The 17,229-nt window shown below is 29.0% G+C and overlaps 1 protein-coding gene across 2 annotated transcripts in view; it reads left to right on the top strand.

Annotated features, from left to right (window-relative positions):
- The first annotated feature begins 2,739 nt into the window (after positions 1-2,739).
- Positions 2,740-17,229, top strand: part of gwl (serine/threonine-protein kinase greatwall) — a 75,435-nt gene continuing 60,945 nt past the window's right edge. For both annotated transcript variants that reach the window (XM_075361213.1, XM_075361212.1), the window contains exons 1-5: positions 2,740-3,016; positions 4,541-4,596; positions 7,138-7,238; positions 13,313-13,404; positions 15,840-15,961. In XM_075361213.1, coding sequence (XP_075217328.1) covers positions 2,912-3,016; positions 4,541-4,596; positions 7,138-7,238; positions 13,313-13,404; positions 15,840-15,961 — 476 coding nt within the window. In that variant the 5' untranslated portion in view covers positions 2,740-2,911. The remainder of the gene's footprint in view (positions 3,017-4,540; positions 4,597-7,137; positions 7,239-13,312; positions 13,405-15,839; positions 15,962-17,229) is intronic.

Here is a 17,229-nt window from a genome sequence, read left to right as displayed (position 1 = left end):
GTGTGAGTACCACTCTATCAATCTGTCATTATGCACTGAAAATACTCGTTACATTTTGTCAATTTATAGGCAAATAGGACATGTTGTGAATAGTCTAGATAAAAAATTTGTTCTGTTCTGAGAATAGGTACAAAGGAGACCATTCTGGCATTTACACTAATCTTAGATTAAAGATTTAATTTTAGAAGAATATAGCCTGACTTTTAAAACTTCATGATATTTGTAGATCTGTAGAGGGCATTTGATAATGGAGAATGTAATAAAATATTTAAAATTTTAAAACAGATTACAATCAAACTAGCCAGTTGAAGACGATTTGCTTTACAGACTTAAAAAAAAAAACCTGAGTACAATTTTAATGGATTACTTATGTGAAACACCTTCTTTTACCACAACTTTAATTATACACCTAAAATTAACTTTAGTTCACACCTACAATTAACATAAAAAATAAATCTGAGGGTATTCCAAAATTTACTTTTCATTTTCTATTGAAAATAAACTTAGCCACATGGCAAACATGAAGTAGCCACCAACAATTTTTAAACTCATTAAACAGCCACAATGTCCTTTGACAACGAAGATGACCTGTACATTTCAGTAAAATTAAGCAACAGATTATGTAACATGGAAGTTATCATTGTTGTTCTCACCACTTATGAGAACATGGTTCTTTTTTTACAAGCAGAGTACAGTACCACTGAGATCTACAAACTTGTATTGTTTTTATGGTAGTGTTACTTCCATAATTGAATGTGTAAATTAATAACAAAACCCATTAATAATAAATCTGTTTAATATTAACCAAACAAACAAAAATAAATCAAATTTAGAAAGATTAAGGACTGCAACCCACCAGATTATATGAGAAGAAGCTTAATGCAGAGTGAAAGCTATATCAAACTCAGATAAAGTTTTTAAACCTAAATTAATATGCACTGTAGTTTAAAAATGGTCTTATATATTTTTTAATAATATATCTTGGATAATAAAATCTAAACCATTATTGTTTTCATTCCATTGATGGAGTTTAAAAATAATTATCCTAAATACATCAATAATAATTCACCTTATAAAAAAATAATGAATTAATCTGTTATGAGTTTGATATGTTATACAAAAAAAAGAAGTAAAATTGACAGTATTAGCCACATTTTGTTTCTACTGTTACAATTTCTGCCACAGAAGAAGTGAATAACTACTATGTTTACTTTTATTGTATTTAAAATGATGATTTTTTAATCATAATTTTATTTACTTCAACTCCATTACAAAATTCCAGTATTTATTTTTAAAAACATGTTCATGTAGATTCTAAGATCTCAAACAAAGCCAATGAAATTTTCATTGCAATAAAAAATGAATTTACTTTCAAAAAATGTGCTAGATGTTTTAAATATCCCAAGTTTAAAATTTTCCAAGTCATGAAATACAAACAAGTAAATGTATAATTTGTATAAGTAAAAAAAATTTTTAGTTGCTGTATTAGCTTTAGTTTAATTTAATACACACTAATAATACTAGATGGTAATGGCATTCATTGAAAAATCATAAGTAGGTAGTAAAAATAAGTATATTTAAAAAACACAAGATTGTCCACCACAACCTGAAACATGAACCTTGTATAGGATAAGAAAAAATATTAACCTCAAGAAAGATTTATGGACCTTAAACAGATTAAAAAAAAAATTAGATAATAGTCCCTATTGTTATTTTATATATCTGATTGCTGTTTATTATTACATTTTTAAATCTAGATTTGTGACCCGTTTCCCTGGCAATGTTGGAATACAGCCTAACATTTCCCGGTCTTCTATATTAATAGCGTGTCGAATACTGTTATAAAACCCTGTTATAAATTTTGTTTGAATAATCATGTTTGCACACTTGCACTAAACATTTGAGTATAAAATTTTAGTTAGAAAGGCAGTCAGTAGGAGAGAAAGAGTACAAAATGTATATAGAGTAGATGATTTTGTAGTCTAGAGCATGCTTAAATAGAATAAGAAAGGAAGCATAGAAATTAATGGGAATTTTAACCAAGGAGATGACATAGCTCAGAAACACCTGATTGAAATTAAAACATATTCAAGCCTAAATCAGCAATACATATTTTTACTACCTTACTACCTTTCAAACAATGGGGTTAACACTTTATCCTTAATTATTATTTTGTGACTGACATAAACTACACATTAATTTTCTAAAATATTTGTACTTATTCTCGTAGACAATATGTTTAACAAAAAAATATATTGTTCATAGTTTATTTAAAAATTTTACAGACGATATCAATAAATTAATATTCATACCAGAGATACATTTAAAATTATCAAACAACGCCAAAAGAGAGATTAAATTAGAAACTCGTTCTAACATTACTTCGATAAATCGCTTCTCCCTCTAGATTAAGATAAAAATAATAACTGAAAGGTACGGTTGAGGAATGATCATGTAAAGTTGAATAGTAGCGGAAACGGTATTACCGATAGCACAATAAATACAGATGACTGCTAGAAAAAAACACTGTACAAGATGCAAAGGACTCATTATTCACGAAAAAGAACAGAGTATTGAAGAGCCTTCATTAATGATAATTTCGGGAAAAGTTAAATTTAAATTTTTTACAGTAAGTTCAGTAATCATATTTAATTGTAAACGTCTTATAAATATTGTAGCCCACTATCCTTGTACCGATTGTATAGTTACAAAATAAATCTCTTTGGCGTGGTTCTTAGACCATGTGTTAACTTTTCAATGACAGGTGTTATTTAAACATTGCATTCAACGGTCGTTTTGGGATAATTGTGCTTATCGTTTTTGTCGTGCTTATTTTAATTTTTAGTCATTATTTAATTTTAAATTTTATTTTGTGATGTGGAAGTGATTTTGTTTACGGTGGTATTTTACAATGAATCTTTTGAATAAAGAAAATGAAAATCCAAATATAAATGGAAGCTTGGATTCTAAAAGTTCTATTTTCCAAACACTTGTCAGTCAAACTAGTAATGTTAAGGTAAATGTAATAAAAGAACGACATTTTTTTTCTTAATTTAAATGCTTGTACTTTGGGAACACTTCTCTAAATTCACTCTAGATATAATATATATACTGAAGTAACTGTTCGTGAATTCGGGTTGTTAGGTTATGTTAGTGCTGTAGTGTAGCAGTACTGTAATATTAAATTTCGTTAAATGTACGTGCCTTTTTTCGTAATCGGTATGAAAGAATACTACTTTTAATTCTCTTTTTTTCTGTGCGTTCTTAATTGAATTGTACTTATGACAAATTTTAGGATTGTACAAACCTGTACATACATTACTTGAGAATAATAGATTTAAAATAAAAAAGGTAGAAACTAATTTTGGTATGTTTAATAAATTTATGTTTTTTAATTTATTAAAATAAGAAAAACTTTGGTTTTTTAATGGATTTGATTTTGGGCAAGACAGCATTTCCTTTTCTTCCCCTTTCCTTCATCTCTGTTTCACTTAGTAGACACCTTCGAAATTGAACCAGCTATTGCCTAGTTGCATATGTGGTGTCATGATATGGCACCTTCTAGTCAGCAATGTAAATACTTTATTTGGAAAAAAGTGTTTGAAACTATAAACCAACAAAATTATTTGGAAAAAGTTACCACAAGTAGATAACTCTATTTGTGGAATTGTATGTTTCCTATCCAAGGGTTGTATAAAAACTAAATCTAATGTAGCTGTTGCATAAAGCCTCCTCTTAAAATCAGAAAATCTAACTGGTAAGATTATAACATTGTTATAAAATAGAATTTTTGTTTATGTATGACATGCACTTGAATACTATCAGGTTGATTTTTGTCTTTGTGTTTTTCAGTAGATTCCTTAATGCAGAGATCTCAAATCCCTTAATAACATTTAAAGCCACTGGCATCTAAGTAATAAAATAACATCTAGACTGCATTACCGTTTTTATTTCATATTAAATTGTTTTGTTCATATCCAATTTTAATTTTAAATGAGTGAAATGTTAATTTTCATAAAGGCTGCAAAAAACCTTTTTTCCCATTGAATAGAAATGCTACATCCATAAAAGTTACACACACTGGTTTATTTTGAAACTGGTAGTATGAAATTGCATTTGAACATCTACGCTCTATTTTAGAACACTATCATGATTTATTACATTTAAATTTAATTTTTATATATCAGTGGATTTTATTGTCATTCAGTTTTGTTTTGTTTTCTTCATAACCCGTACTGAATGCTGGTAGATATCTGTGAACAGGATTTCTTAATTTGCTATTTGTAAACTTTAATTTAGCAGTACATCATAAACAAATAATCTTGAAAAGCTATAACAATGTTTACCCATGTTTTTACAGTCTGAGGTAAAACCTTTTGCAGAATATATGGACAGCAAGGTCTGTGTAATGGTCTTTTATGGAAAGTTTCAGTCAGTAATTCTTTTCCTTTTTTTGGGGGAAGATTTAATTTATTAAATATGCTATAATAATTCAAAGAATAGTTTCTTTAGTAATTAAATGTTCATTTTTGTTTTGCAGGCACCAGAAATTGAAGACTTTAAAATATTAAAGCCTATTAGTAGAGGATCCTATGGGTATGTGAAAATTAGCAGTTAGTTTTTTTTTTAATAAGAATGATTTACTATTTCATAATTATGGCTACTTTCTCATTTCCAACTTACCCCTATTTTACAGGCATACTCCCTGTACAAGAAGGCTACAGTTTAATTTTTACAAGATAATAATTGAATACTCTTACATAACATAGTGTCTTCAAAATTGTTGTATTTTTACCAACATCTTGTCACTTTGCTGTGCAGTATACTGTGAACATTCATTATATTTTGGCCTTTCACTGCCAAATTGAAGCCTGGTCAGGCTTGACATATTTTATACTGTAATTATTTTTGAGCTTATGAAGACAGATGTAGACTTTCTGTCCTATAATATTCTTTGTCAGCATTTGAAAATGAATGTATATGCTGGATGGGCAGTCTTTAAAACCACTGTTACAGACTAAAAATAGGTGAAACATAACATTTTATGAATGAAGAAATGAAAAAACTAAAAAATAAATTCTGTATTTACATTTTTTCACGTAAGATGTTCATAGTGAGCACTCTGTGCAGCAGTGCACTTTGTGCTTGAGTGATGAGTTACCTGACATAAAACGTTGTCACTGCCATCAATTTCTTGTAGAATGTTTGCCTTCAGTTCATCAACACTGTGGGAATTTGATTGATAGATTTTTTTCTTCAAATAGCCCCAAAGGAAGAAATTGCAATTAGACAAATTTGGGGAATGCTGAGGTCACCAACTTCTGCCGGTAGTTCATTCTTTTGTAAAAGTTGCAAAATGCATGCTGGTACACCTTTTGATGTGTGACATTGCTTTGTCTTGCTGGAAGAAGCTATACTCTTTTTAGTGATCTGTTAACTTGTACAATAAAAAAATTGTATAAATCATTTCCGTATTGACAGTCCAGTCAAAAAATATTGGCCTCACTATACCATTACCAAAACAGCACACCATACACAAATTTTCTTACCATGAAGTGGACATTCAAACATTTGGAGTATTTTCCATTATCCAATCAATTTATTGTATGAATTAACATGCCCAGATAAATGAAAACATGCTACTGAAATTTGTAATTAAATTGTTATGATTACCATGTATTTTATAAAACATTAAAACAGTGTATTTATATGCACAAAAATCAATTATGGTTATTATAAACCAACACTTTGCCTGCCTATTAAGTACAGGGGGAGCAACTTAAAACTGAATCAAGCTGGCAGTTGTTTGAGTGTCACTGCTACTACTAGTGCCACTGTAAGTTGTGTATGTTACTGTCTCATCTATTTTTGTCAGTTGTAAACTGTTCTTGCTTCACTATAGTGTAGCTTCCATTCTTTGCAGGTAATTTTTTAAATGCCTTATTTAATCATGAAAGGGTTATGGAAGCTAATGTGCATTCTGGATTCTTTCAAGAAACTTGTCAAATATTCATGGAAAAATTTCCGAATGTCAGTATGCCAGCAAAAAGGAGCATACATGATTTGGTTAAAAAATGGTGTACAACTGGGTTGGTTTGAAATGGAAAATGAAATAGACAACCTTCTGTTGGGATTCCACACGCCATAGCCAATATTCAAAGAAGAGTTTCTCCCAGTTTAAAAATCGCTACATAAGTTATCACAACAAATTAGTATAAAAAACATAACTTATATTTACCCAAATAAATGGAAACAAGTCTTGTATGGTATGAAATACAACATTGTGTCTGTCCATCGACAATGATTTTGGGAAGCCAGTCACAATAATTAAAATATTTTGGTCAGTACTCTTTTAAGTTGTTGCGTAGTTGTTACACAATATGGTTTCAGATTTAAATCTGAACAACCTTATGGCAAAATATGTATTATTGTGATAACTTAAGTACAGATTTAAAAGCTGTTGTTTTAAGATATAACTGGTCAACTGAGTCTGTAACTTCTACACAGCAAGGCAAGTGCCACTGTAGTAGTGCACAATCTAGTAAATCTTAAGCTATAAGATTTTGGTATTAATTATTAAAAGGGTTTCTTTCATAAGTTGCCTTAATGTGTGCTTTCCAAAGATATTCATCCATTATAGTTGCTCCTGTAGTACAGCTCTGCATTTTAATGAAAAGAAAATCCTCTACAAATGAAAAAATTGCATAATCTCTAGACCATATACCTAAAAAGATTTTTTGAAATCCCCTTATGACTCAAAACTTATAGTTATAATTAGAAGAGAAATAAATTTAGAGGCATTTTTAGAGTATAATTTATCTTTCAGACTGTTATGTAAGCAGTAGTTTAATAATTTATTTAATTGTGATAACAGATGGCTGTACATTTTTTATTCAATGAAGATTATATAAAATGAAAACTAAATATTTTAAAGTTCAGCTATGTATTTGTGAGTTGACAGAAGTCTTTTTGTGTAAATGACAGTGCTACTTGTGTGAAGAACACTTCTTTTTGTTTGTTATACTAACAGTACAAATTATTGCTTAATGTGCTGCAATAAAGTTAAAATTAGTGAAGCTTAAGTGTGTATAATTTTTGTATATTTCACTACTGACATGATGTATTTTGTTCTTTTAGAAAAGTTTTTCTTGGGTATAAGAAGAATTGCCCAGAACAAATGTATGCTATTAAAGTGATGAAAAAGTCAGAGATGATACATAAGAATATGATATCTCAAGGTAAGAATTTATTGAACTTCTATGTTAAACTTAAGTATTGGATTATGGAGGCATATATGTTTGCATCTATGCAATTGCAAATGTATATATCTATATTAAACAAATATTTATACCACCAAATTAAAAGTAAATATTGCATGAAACCTAAAATTAGATAATATAAATAACAGATAATAAATATAGCTAACATAATATTATCAGAAAGGAATATGTATAAAGTATATAATTGTATAAGTGTAAATAAATTCATATAAATAAGATCTAGAATAAACAAAAACAACAACAAAAATATTGAAAAATGATAATCAATTATCATGCAAAATTAAGACCAATTAAATAGTTAAATTACTCAATAAAACAGTTGACTTAAATTAGATAACCTAATTAAATTAATAATTTTACAAGTGTGCTTAAGTAAAATTGTAGTTATTTAAAACAAATAATAAACTTGAATATATATTTATACAAAAAAATTATAACTAAAAATGTTTGCTAAATGATAAATATTTTAAACAACATAAATAATATAATAATGGTTTCCTCTAACACTCCTAAAAAATATGAACTAAAAATAATAATTAGTTTTTCACATCTTTTCCACATTGATGCATTAATAGCAAATTTTTTTTCCAGTTAAATGATGTGGATTCTGTAATGTTTGTAATATCTCTGTAGTAAAATATATTTACAAGACATTTACTTTTGATTATCTCAGTAATCTTGATTTTGCTTAATCTTCATAACAAAATGGAAAACTTTACTGGTGATTTTTTTTGCAACAGGGAGTTTTCTGTTATAAAAATAAATGTTATATTTTAAAAACAAAATGTTAAAATCTTTCATTTCAAAATTTAATACTATTTTATACATCAATTTTACTTTGTTTTAATAAATAAGACTCTGCAGGAGTATCTCCCATTTGGTTTTGGGAGTATTTTATTGTGAGGAATTCCAGTTTAACGTTTTTAGTTCCATTAAATAAAATAAATTACAACATAGTTGTAAGTTTATGATCACATTTTAATGTATACATTTGGTAAGAAATTTATTCTAATTACTTTTAAGGATATAGCATCTTGTTCCATTATGTTTTAATGTACTTCTCTTTGTTATAAAATGAATTTTATTTCTAAACAGATCACGTTTTAAATAAATAATTAGATTAATGTAGTACTTCATTTTAGTTAAGATTACTGTTCTATTGCAGTTTTACTATTATGACTAATACACATTATGCCTGCTTTCTCTAACAGTATGTAAATTTCACTTGATAAATCAGTTCACAAAAAAACATGAAATTTAAGAAAATATTCATTTTTATAGATTTCTTCTTAACAAAGAATACAAATGTAATATGAACGCATTTTTCAGGAAACATATAGTTGACAATACATACAGAAAAATTCTAATCAAGCATGGCAACATAAAATAAATATTTTTAATATATGATAAATATATTTTAATTAATGAACAATAAAATAGATTAATAAAACCTTGCATTAGATATAGTTATTATTGTATATTAGTTGATAATTTAAATAATCAACTAGGTAATAATTTAAACAAAAAACTAGTAAAGAATAAAACTACAATGACAAATGTTAAATATTTGTATTATCTAGAAGTCTTTATGTATATTTGTAAATAAATATATTTGAAAATAAAATCATAAACTTATATGATAAAAAAAAAATTTAAGCAGGTGGAAGTGTATCAGAAAGTTTGCAGACTAGTCTGAAAAATTCAAAGTTTATCTTTTTTAAAAATCACCACTACCGCCTTCGAAATAGTTTCCTTGCAAACAAATACATTGATCCCATTCTTCTTTCAGGCTTACTAAAATCCATTTCTTGAAAAGTGTTCAGAATTCAATGAGATTGTGCTTGCATGTCTTCTGTGGTATCAAACCAACGGCCTGCAGTTTTAGTTTTATTTTGGGGAACAGACCAGTCTCAAGCGAGTATAGAGGATGTGGAATAACTCCATGTTGTTTTCAGTTGAAACAGAATCATATTGGAGGATGGTATGAGTGGTGCATTGCAAAACAGTGCTCTAACAAATTTCAGTGTTTCTGAGTTTTCATTTTTGCTTATTTCTTCAGTATATCTCTCAAATATCTCAAAAAATTATAGTAAACATCAGAATTCATAGTATCTCATTCTTTTATTTTTCAATATTTTGCTGGAGGTTGGCTACCCTGAGGGATCATCATCTTTAACTGACACTGCTACCTTCAGATATGTATTTGATTGTGTTCACTTAAAGAATCTTTACTAAAAGCTTTATGAAGCACTTAAAAAGCCTCAGTATACAGTTTACTGAGGTTCACACATTTGAGGCAAGACTTTTTGACTTATGACTTTTTCAGCCATTGTTTAAGTTATACTAGCACAAAGTTATAAAATCATAACCACTAGCTGAATTTATAAACATATAATATATATACACACACACACACATGTATATATTCAAAACTGATTTCCACTTATACAAACTGTTGAAATTTGTAAGAGGTCTGATCAAAATGTATTGGGCATTAGGTAGGAGAAAAGTAGCTTACCTGAATGTTTGAAAAACTGGTTTCCTTTAAAGTAGGTCCCTTTTAGTTGACATGCTTCTCTCAGTGGTTTTTACACATTTAAAAACATTTTTCATTGTCTAATTCAGAAAATTGAATTGGCACTTTGTCACATTTGTTTTGAGCTCTTCTGTAATCTGAAATTATCCTTTTAAATTACAACTTGAATCTTGGAATGAGCCAGAGCTACAGAGAACTACCCCTGGGAAGTAGGGAGCTGCTGAAAATGTACAATGCTAGTGTAACAGGGCCATTACAACAAACCAGGATAACAGATTTCTTCCAATTAAGAAGAAAGAAAGAGAAAATAATGATGAAACGAATCTAGAAGAACTAAAGGGATTCTTTTCTTAGAAAAACAGGTCTGTTTTACAGTTTTTTCTTTGTAATACAGACAGTGGCTGCTCCAGAAGCTCTCATTCAACCTGAAGGGTTATAAGACCAGGATAAGAATTTATAGAAAAACATAAGAGAGCAAACGATGAACATTATTACACTTCAACTATTAAGGAGACAAATCAGGTACTGGTTCTGCAGGCCAGGGGTGTTATATTCATTCATAAAGTGTAGGTAGGGTAATTATTTTATAAACAGTAAAAGTAATATTATTTGCAAAAATTGAATTGTGTGAACTTTCAATTATCTTGTTGTTAATGCAATATTAGTTTCTAGCAGTCATTATACTGGAAATTAGTAAATTGGGTTGTATTTTCGTATCTATTAATTTAACTTTCATAAAATAAATCTTGATTTTTATTTGAATTACTATTTTAATTTAGTATTATGTAGTACATATATATATATATATATATTTATTATTATTGTAATTATTACTTTTATTATTTATTTTGTTTGTATGTCTCTAGAGTAGTAAATTATATTTATAAGAAATCTTTATGTTTGTTAGTCTCTCAGTATCCTTGTCGAATCACGAACACTCAGTCGATACAATGTATCGACTGGAGCATGATGAATTACACCCTAGGTTTGAAAAAAAAACATGTCCTTCACATTACTTTATGATTGCCATGTCTTCTTCAGTCATGAGGGAATGATGCATTTTCCAGTGTACCATTTTGACAGGATCAGATCCAAATCTGAGTCTGTCTGTGTCTCACTCCAAAGTGAGACACAATGATTTCCTTTTGGTCAGTAGTGAGGGGTCTCAATATGAAGTTCAATTCATTACAAAATTGATTTCACTGAACCAAACAAAATCCCCATTTCACTTTCAATTTTTATAATTGAGACAAAATTTCAAACTATTGGCATTGCTGATAAACTTATTAATTTTATATGTTTTAAATGATTATTGATTAGATGTTTTAAATAACATGAAAGCATCTTCAAGGTGACTTTTTTTAAATATGGAATAATGGTGTATGATATTTCATTTACATGTTTGATAAAGTAATATGTTAAATAAAATACTTTAACCACAAAATTGGTTGAAAAGAAATTTCCATTTTCATGTTACATAAAATATATGAGGGTTATTCAAATATAAACTGGAATTTATTTACATAGCTTTATTGGTATTAGATAAAATACAAATAAATTACTTTATTTTTTTACATAGTTTCCTTCAATAAAAATACATTTTTTCCACCAGATAGGTAGCTTACAGACCCCCTCATCAAAAAAACAAGATGGCTGCCCCAACAACCAATTGCATACATAATGTTCAACTGCAGCATTGTCTTCTAATCTTTCCCCTTCTAAAGCTTCCTTCAGCAAACCAAACATGTGGAAATCACACTGTGACAAATCTGGTCTGTAAAGAGGTGTTCATTGAATTTTAGTGAGTTTGAGCTGCTATATGCAGCCGTGCATTGTCATAGAGAAGGAGGACATTGCAAGTCGGTTTCCAACTTTGTTGCAATATGCAGCCATGATGTCATCCAAAAATTGGTGAGGTGTGCCCCCTCACCATTTTTCCACCACATCCTACTTGTTCTGCTTTCTGGGTTGTAGTGGTGGACCCATATTTTGCTGCATTTTCTCAAAGTAATTCAGCAGCCGCTGACAGATGACTTTTCAAACATTTCTCTATGGCTTAGTGAGAAGACGTGGAACCACCTTACTGACACTTTGCTATATCTAAGTGTTGACAATATTGTATGCACCATCCCAGCACTTATGCCCACCTCTGATGCAATTCCAGTGACAGTTATGAGACTGTCACCTTCCACAAGATCATGAACGGCCTGAATGTTATCATTGATGCTGGTCTATGGACAGTGTTCATGACTTTTGTTCTCCACTGCATCATGGCCAGTTCAAAATTTTTGGTCCCAATCAAACACTTGAGTTTTTAACAGGGTAGCATCTTCGAACTGTGCCTGGAGTTGAGTCAAAATTTCAGAGGATTTGTCACCTTCATTGGCGAGAAATCAGAGTTATGCCCCCTGCACATACCTAACTAACTGCCCGCCATGTTCCACCACATTCACTGCTCTTTCCTCAACCTGTGCAGCTAAATTCCAGTTTATGTTTGAATGGTCCTCATAAACTGAAATTCTCAAAAATAATGCAGAAAAGAACAATATTTAATATAGTATAAAATGAAATGTTTCTATTAAGTTTAACTAAAAACAAGATTTTTCTTTTCTATTATTATATCAAAAAAAGAGATTAAGATTGCTAACTAATTATAAGTGTACAATAAGAATAATGGTTGGTGTCAATTAATAGTTCTAAGTTTTTTCCGTCTAAAGTGTTTTATTAAAAATGTGAACCATTTATTATGTACTGGAGTTTAAACTTTTACTTTAATGCTTTTTTTTCCAAATTATTTTACTGATATGGTTGCCTGTTACTCTTCTAATTGTAGTAATAAATACTTACAAATTTAATTTATAAAAGTTCAGTAAATGTTTACTCCATTAAATTAGTGGTCATCAAATTGTTTCATTAGATTACTAAATGTGATTTTTAAATTATCTCATTACTGATTGAACCCCTATGTCAAAATATACGTAGTTATGTAAACATTCAACTTTCATAAAAAGTATATGTTTTTACTTTTAATGGATTTATGTTTAGATTAAGTTAATTGAATCTAGGTTGCAGCTATTTATTTGGTCGACTTGAGTGAACAAGACGACACTTCATTTACATTCATACATATGATCCTCTAAAGTAATACCTTTCGATGGTTCTGGAGGCTAAACAGAAAAAAGATAAAATTCTAAAAAAAGATAGTCAAGTTGCAGCTATTTCAGTTCAGCTGATCAAAGGAAATCTGATTACTTAAATTCATTTTCCAGGAAAATGCAGTATCAAAATATAATTAAACTAGAACACTATTGCCAAATATTGCACTAAAATAATTATTTAATCTTGTTTAGCTGGTTTGTAAACTTTTCAATAGTATTTAAACAATTAGTCATGTTTATAAATACTTAGAATTAACTTATTAATAATTAAATACTCATGATTATGTATACTTATTACTTAAATGATTTTCTTTATTATACTTATGTCTTTTTTTCAGTTGTTAACGAACGAAATGCTTTGGCTTTATCAAGAAGCCCTTTTTGTGTAAATCTTTTCTACTCTTTGCAAACCACATCATGTGTTTATTTGGTAATTCTTTTACTTATTTTATAAATTGCATGGGTAAATGTTCTAAGATTTATTGAAATTTTGTTTTTCTTTACATTATATTATTGAGTAGGACATGTTCAATACAATTAGTTTCTAAAAAAATAATTTGTATAATCATAATTAGAAAAAATAGATCTTGAAGATGGCAGTAAAACAATAACATGCAATCCTCTCATAGCTATCAGTTCTGCTACACTTCTTACCCGATATATTTTTTGAAAATAAAAGAAAATTAGCAAGACTAGCAAGATTTTATCAAGACTTTCTAAAAAAAATTATTATCATAGTGAATAGTTTAATATTATTTGATTAATATTGTACTCTGTTTAGATATAGATAATCAGTTATACTAATAATTGGTCTACTGGATGCTGTACAGATTGGCAGTTTAATGTAGAGCCACCAGTGAAATTTTCAAAGACTTGACTGGTAAATACAGTGAAGGTATAAATTATTACAATTTAGCCTTGTAAATAAAAGAAAAAATATATGTAATGTAAATAAAGAATACATGTAAAAATTAATAAATTACTATTTTAGGCCCAAGCCTCAACTGCTACACTATACAAAGATTTATGTAGCAGAGGTTCAAAAACTTATATATATAATATTTTATCAGATAACCTTCATAATCTTTTACAACATAACATTATCCTCTAAAGCAATCAAGCTTTAATAGGAAAGAAAGTTTGTTGTAAACAATTATAAAAACATGATTTTTAATTAAATCTTTCTCCAGATTTTTTAACGCATAAAATTTTATTAAATACATTAATTCTAAATTTTATGTTCTTTGTGATAGTATATTAATTAAACTTCCCAAATGCTGCAAATTAATATATTTATTTATATAATCTTTATTTTAGCAGTTTTATGACAGGCTTATTAGTGAAAAGAAATTTTACCTTCTTTTAGCCAATTTTATTATGACATCATCTCATTAAAATGGAGGTAATATTCAGCCCTACAAGTTGAACATTCACTCTGCCCACTATAGGGATTAGATGTGTAGAAAAATTATATGTATGAGGAGTGACTGAAATGTAATATATAGTCGCTCATAATTTGCAAATGAAAAGATATAGTCAGCATAAAACTACATTTTATTTGTTATAAAAACTTATATTTATTTTTCCACGCAATTACCATATACAGCTACACATTTCTCCTGATAGTGGACCAGTTTCCTCAATCCGTCAATAAAATAGGCAGAAGTTCCTTGATCTATGACTTCACTGCATCCTTAAGCTCATCATCCATGGTGAAATTAACACTCTTAACATTTCTTTATTTCAGAAAGATCACATAAAGTTATCTAGTGAAAATCACATAGTGCCAAATCTGGTGAGTATGGAGGATGTAGAATAGGTTCAAATTTCAACTCTATGACTGCACACAATGTGTGTGATTGAGTATTATCATGTTGTGGAATTATCAGCTACATAGATTGTCGAACATGACACACACCTCCTGTGCGATACATAGATGTTTTAACATCTCTTGTATCATCTTTGGAATCCCAAAACACAATTAAGAGAATCCAAATTTTTTGGATTTTGGACTTTTTCTTAACTGCAGAAATAAGCCGACATTGGGAGTTTTTCAGTGATATATCGTAAGTGGTACTTATTTTCATTGGTTCAGAGTTATAGCCCAATAAAATTGTAATTAATTAAATATTTGTTTCTTTGCACATTGGTTCGAACGTGACTTCATTTCCTTCTGTTTTTTTTTTTTTTTAATTTAAATATACTGATTTATTAATAATTATTAACCTATAATTGTAAAAACAAATACAATAAATAATTTTAAAAAATATGAAAAAAATAAAAACATGTAATAAAAAATATATGTAATTTAATAGGCATACAAGGAAGTCATGTGGTGTCCAAATCAGATTTTTTATAAAGGGTTGTGGTTTATTTTGAATCTTTTTAATGTGGTGAACTATAGTGCCACTATATGTTTTTTAACAGCATTCACCTTTTCCACTGTTAAAATTCAATTACTGCTTGTTTTAGGTATGTTGACATAGCAGGTGAACTCCACTCCACAACATTAGTAACTGATAGAAAATGAGAGGGTGCTGGTCAACGAGTTTTCGAGTGTTGCTAGTAGGGGAATGAAATTACAAAATGACATTAGATGTCCCTTTGTCCAACATATTGTTCTTCCATTACATCTTGGCCATCTTTCTTCACTCCCTACCACCAGTAACTTTAGACATATCAAACAACTTATGATGAAAAAGAAATCTTTGAAAACTTTTGTTGTAATTGATGAAATATCATTTACCAGTAATACTTTCTAATGTCTAATTCTTTCAAATTTAATTATTTAACTTTCTAATTTAATTAGCTGTAGTCGATATGTTGCTTTTTCTATTTTGATTATATTACATTTCCATTTTACAGGTTATGGAATACATGGTTGGAGGTGATCTTAAATCATTACTTAGTATGTATAGCTGTTTTGATGAGAATATGGCTTCCTTTTATGCTGCTGAAGTTGTTCTAGCTTTACAATATCTTCATAGGTAAGTGTGAAGTTTTTACTGTAATTTGTGCATTTTATGTGACATATTTGCTAAACATTTTATTAGGTCCTGGAAAAGATTAAACGGACCCAATCCACCGTGATGGACAGGTTGGCCTTTCCTACCATCCTTGTCATTTTCCATATTCTTGATTTTTTCTCACTGCCTGTTCTGGGCATTTATTTCAGTCTCTGCTAGGTTCAAGCTAAGGATATCAGAATATATGATGATTACCTCCGTGGTGTCTGATAGAGGGCTGCTTACGGATTGACTTCATGATACCTTTCCCTCTGAAAAAAATATATAAACAATTATAATAGTGTTTTTCTTGTCTGTTATTTTATTATATTCTCCCTATACAATCATGCAATGTCATAAGTAGTTGTAGTAATTGTTTTTTAAATAAAATTATGGTAACGTTTTTGAAAGATTTATTTCATTTTTGTAAATCAATTTTGTGATGAAAAACCACCCAAAATGTAAGGTTTTGCAGACAAAAACTCAAAAGAGATTTTATGCAGAGTCTGATGCTACATTTCATTTTAGTTAATGTGAATCATTGAAATCTGGTTGTTTATTACACCACCTGATCGTATAACTGTTTTCTACTGTTCTTTTTTGTATATTTAGTTTATCCAACTACCTGGCTTTGCCTACCAACCTTTTTATCTTTCACTTTTTATCCCAGTCTGATTTGTTGCTTTTGGTACTCTTTCCTCTGCTATTGCATATGTCCACTTTCCTTGATATAGTTATCCTGTCATTGATACTTTCTATTTCCTTACATCTTAAAGATTTAATTTTACTAGTCGTGATTTTATCCGCTGCAGTTTGAGTTGATACTGATGTCTGTTAAAGCCAAGAGATAATGTATTCATTTATTTTTATATTCATATCACTTAATATAAAAATTGATAAAAATAGCTTGAACAGCACCTCCATACACTTGGTTATTACTTCCTTATTCCACATCATTCCTCTGAAATAATGATAGGAAGAACTTGTCATTTGTAATTAATTACTAACAACTCCTCATGAATTTTTGTTTCTTCTTAGCTGCTTTTTTTTGTATAAGAAGAAATGAGTTGTGTAAAAATGCCGGTTCTAGTAAAAGCATCATCAATGATGTCACACACACACACATATCCCTTGATGTCAGGGTGAAAAAAATTCCCCCCTCTGATGTCAGGGAAAAAACATTTTTAAATGTACACATGCTTGTTTCCTTTAACCTTGTTTATAAAAATGAAAGTTATCTAGTGATAATT

The sequence above is a fragment of the Lycorma delicatula genome, chromosome 3 (assembly GCF_047948215.1).
Source record: "Lycorma delicatula isolate Av1 chromosome 3, ASM4794821v1, whole genome shotgun sequence".
NCBI lineage: Eukaryota > Metazoa > Arthropoda > Insecta > Hemiptera > Fulgoridae > Lycorma > Lycorma delicatula.
Note: the sequence above shows the minus strand (reverse complement) of the source record. Positions and strands in the feature narration are given on the sequence as shown.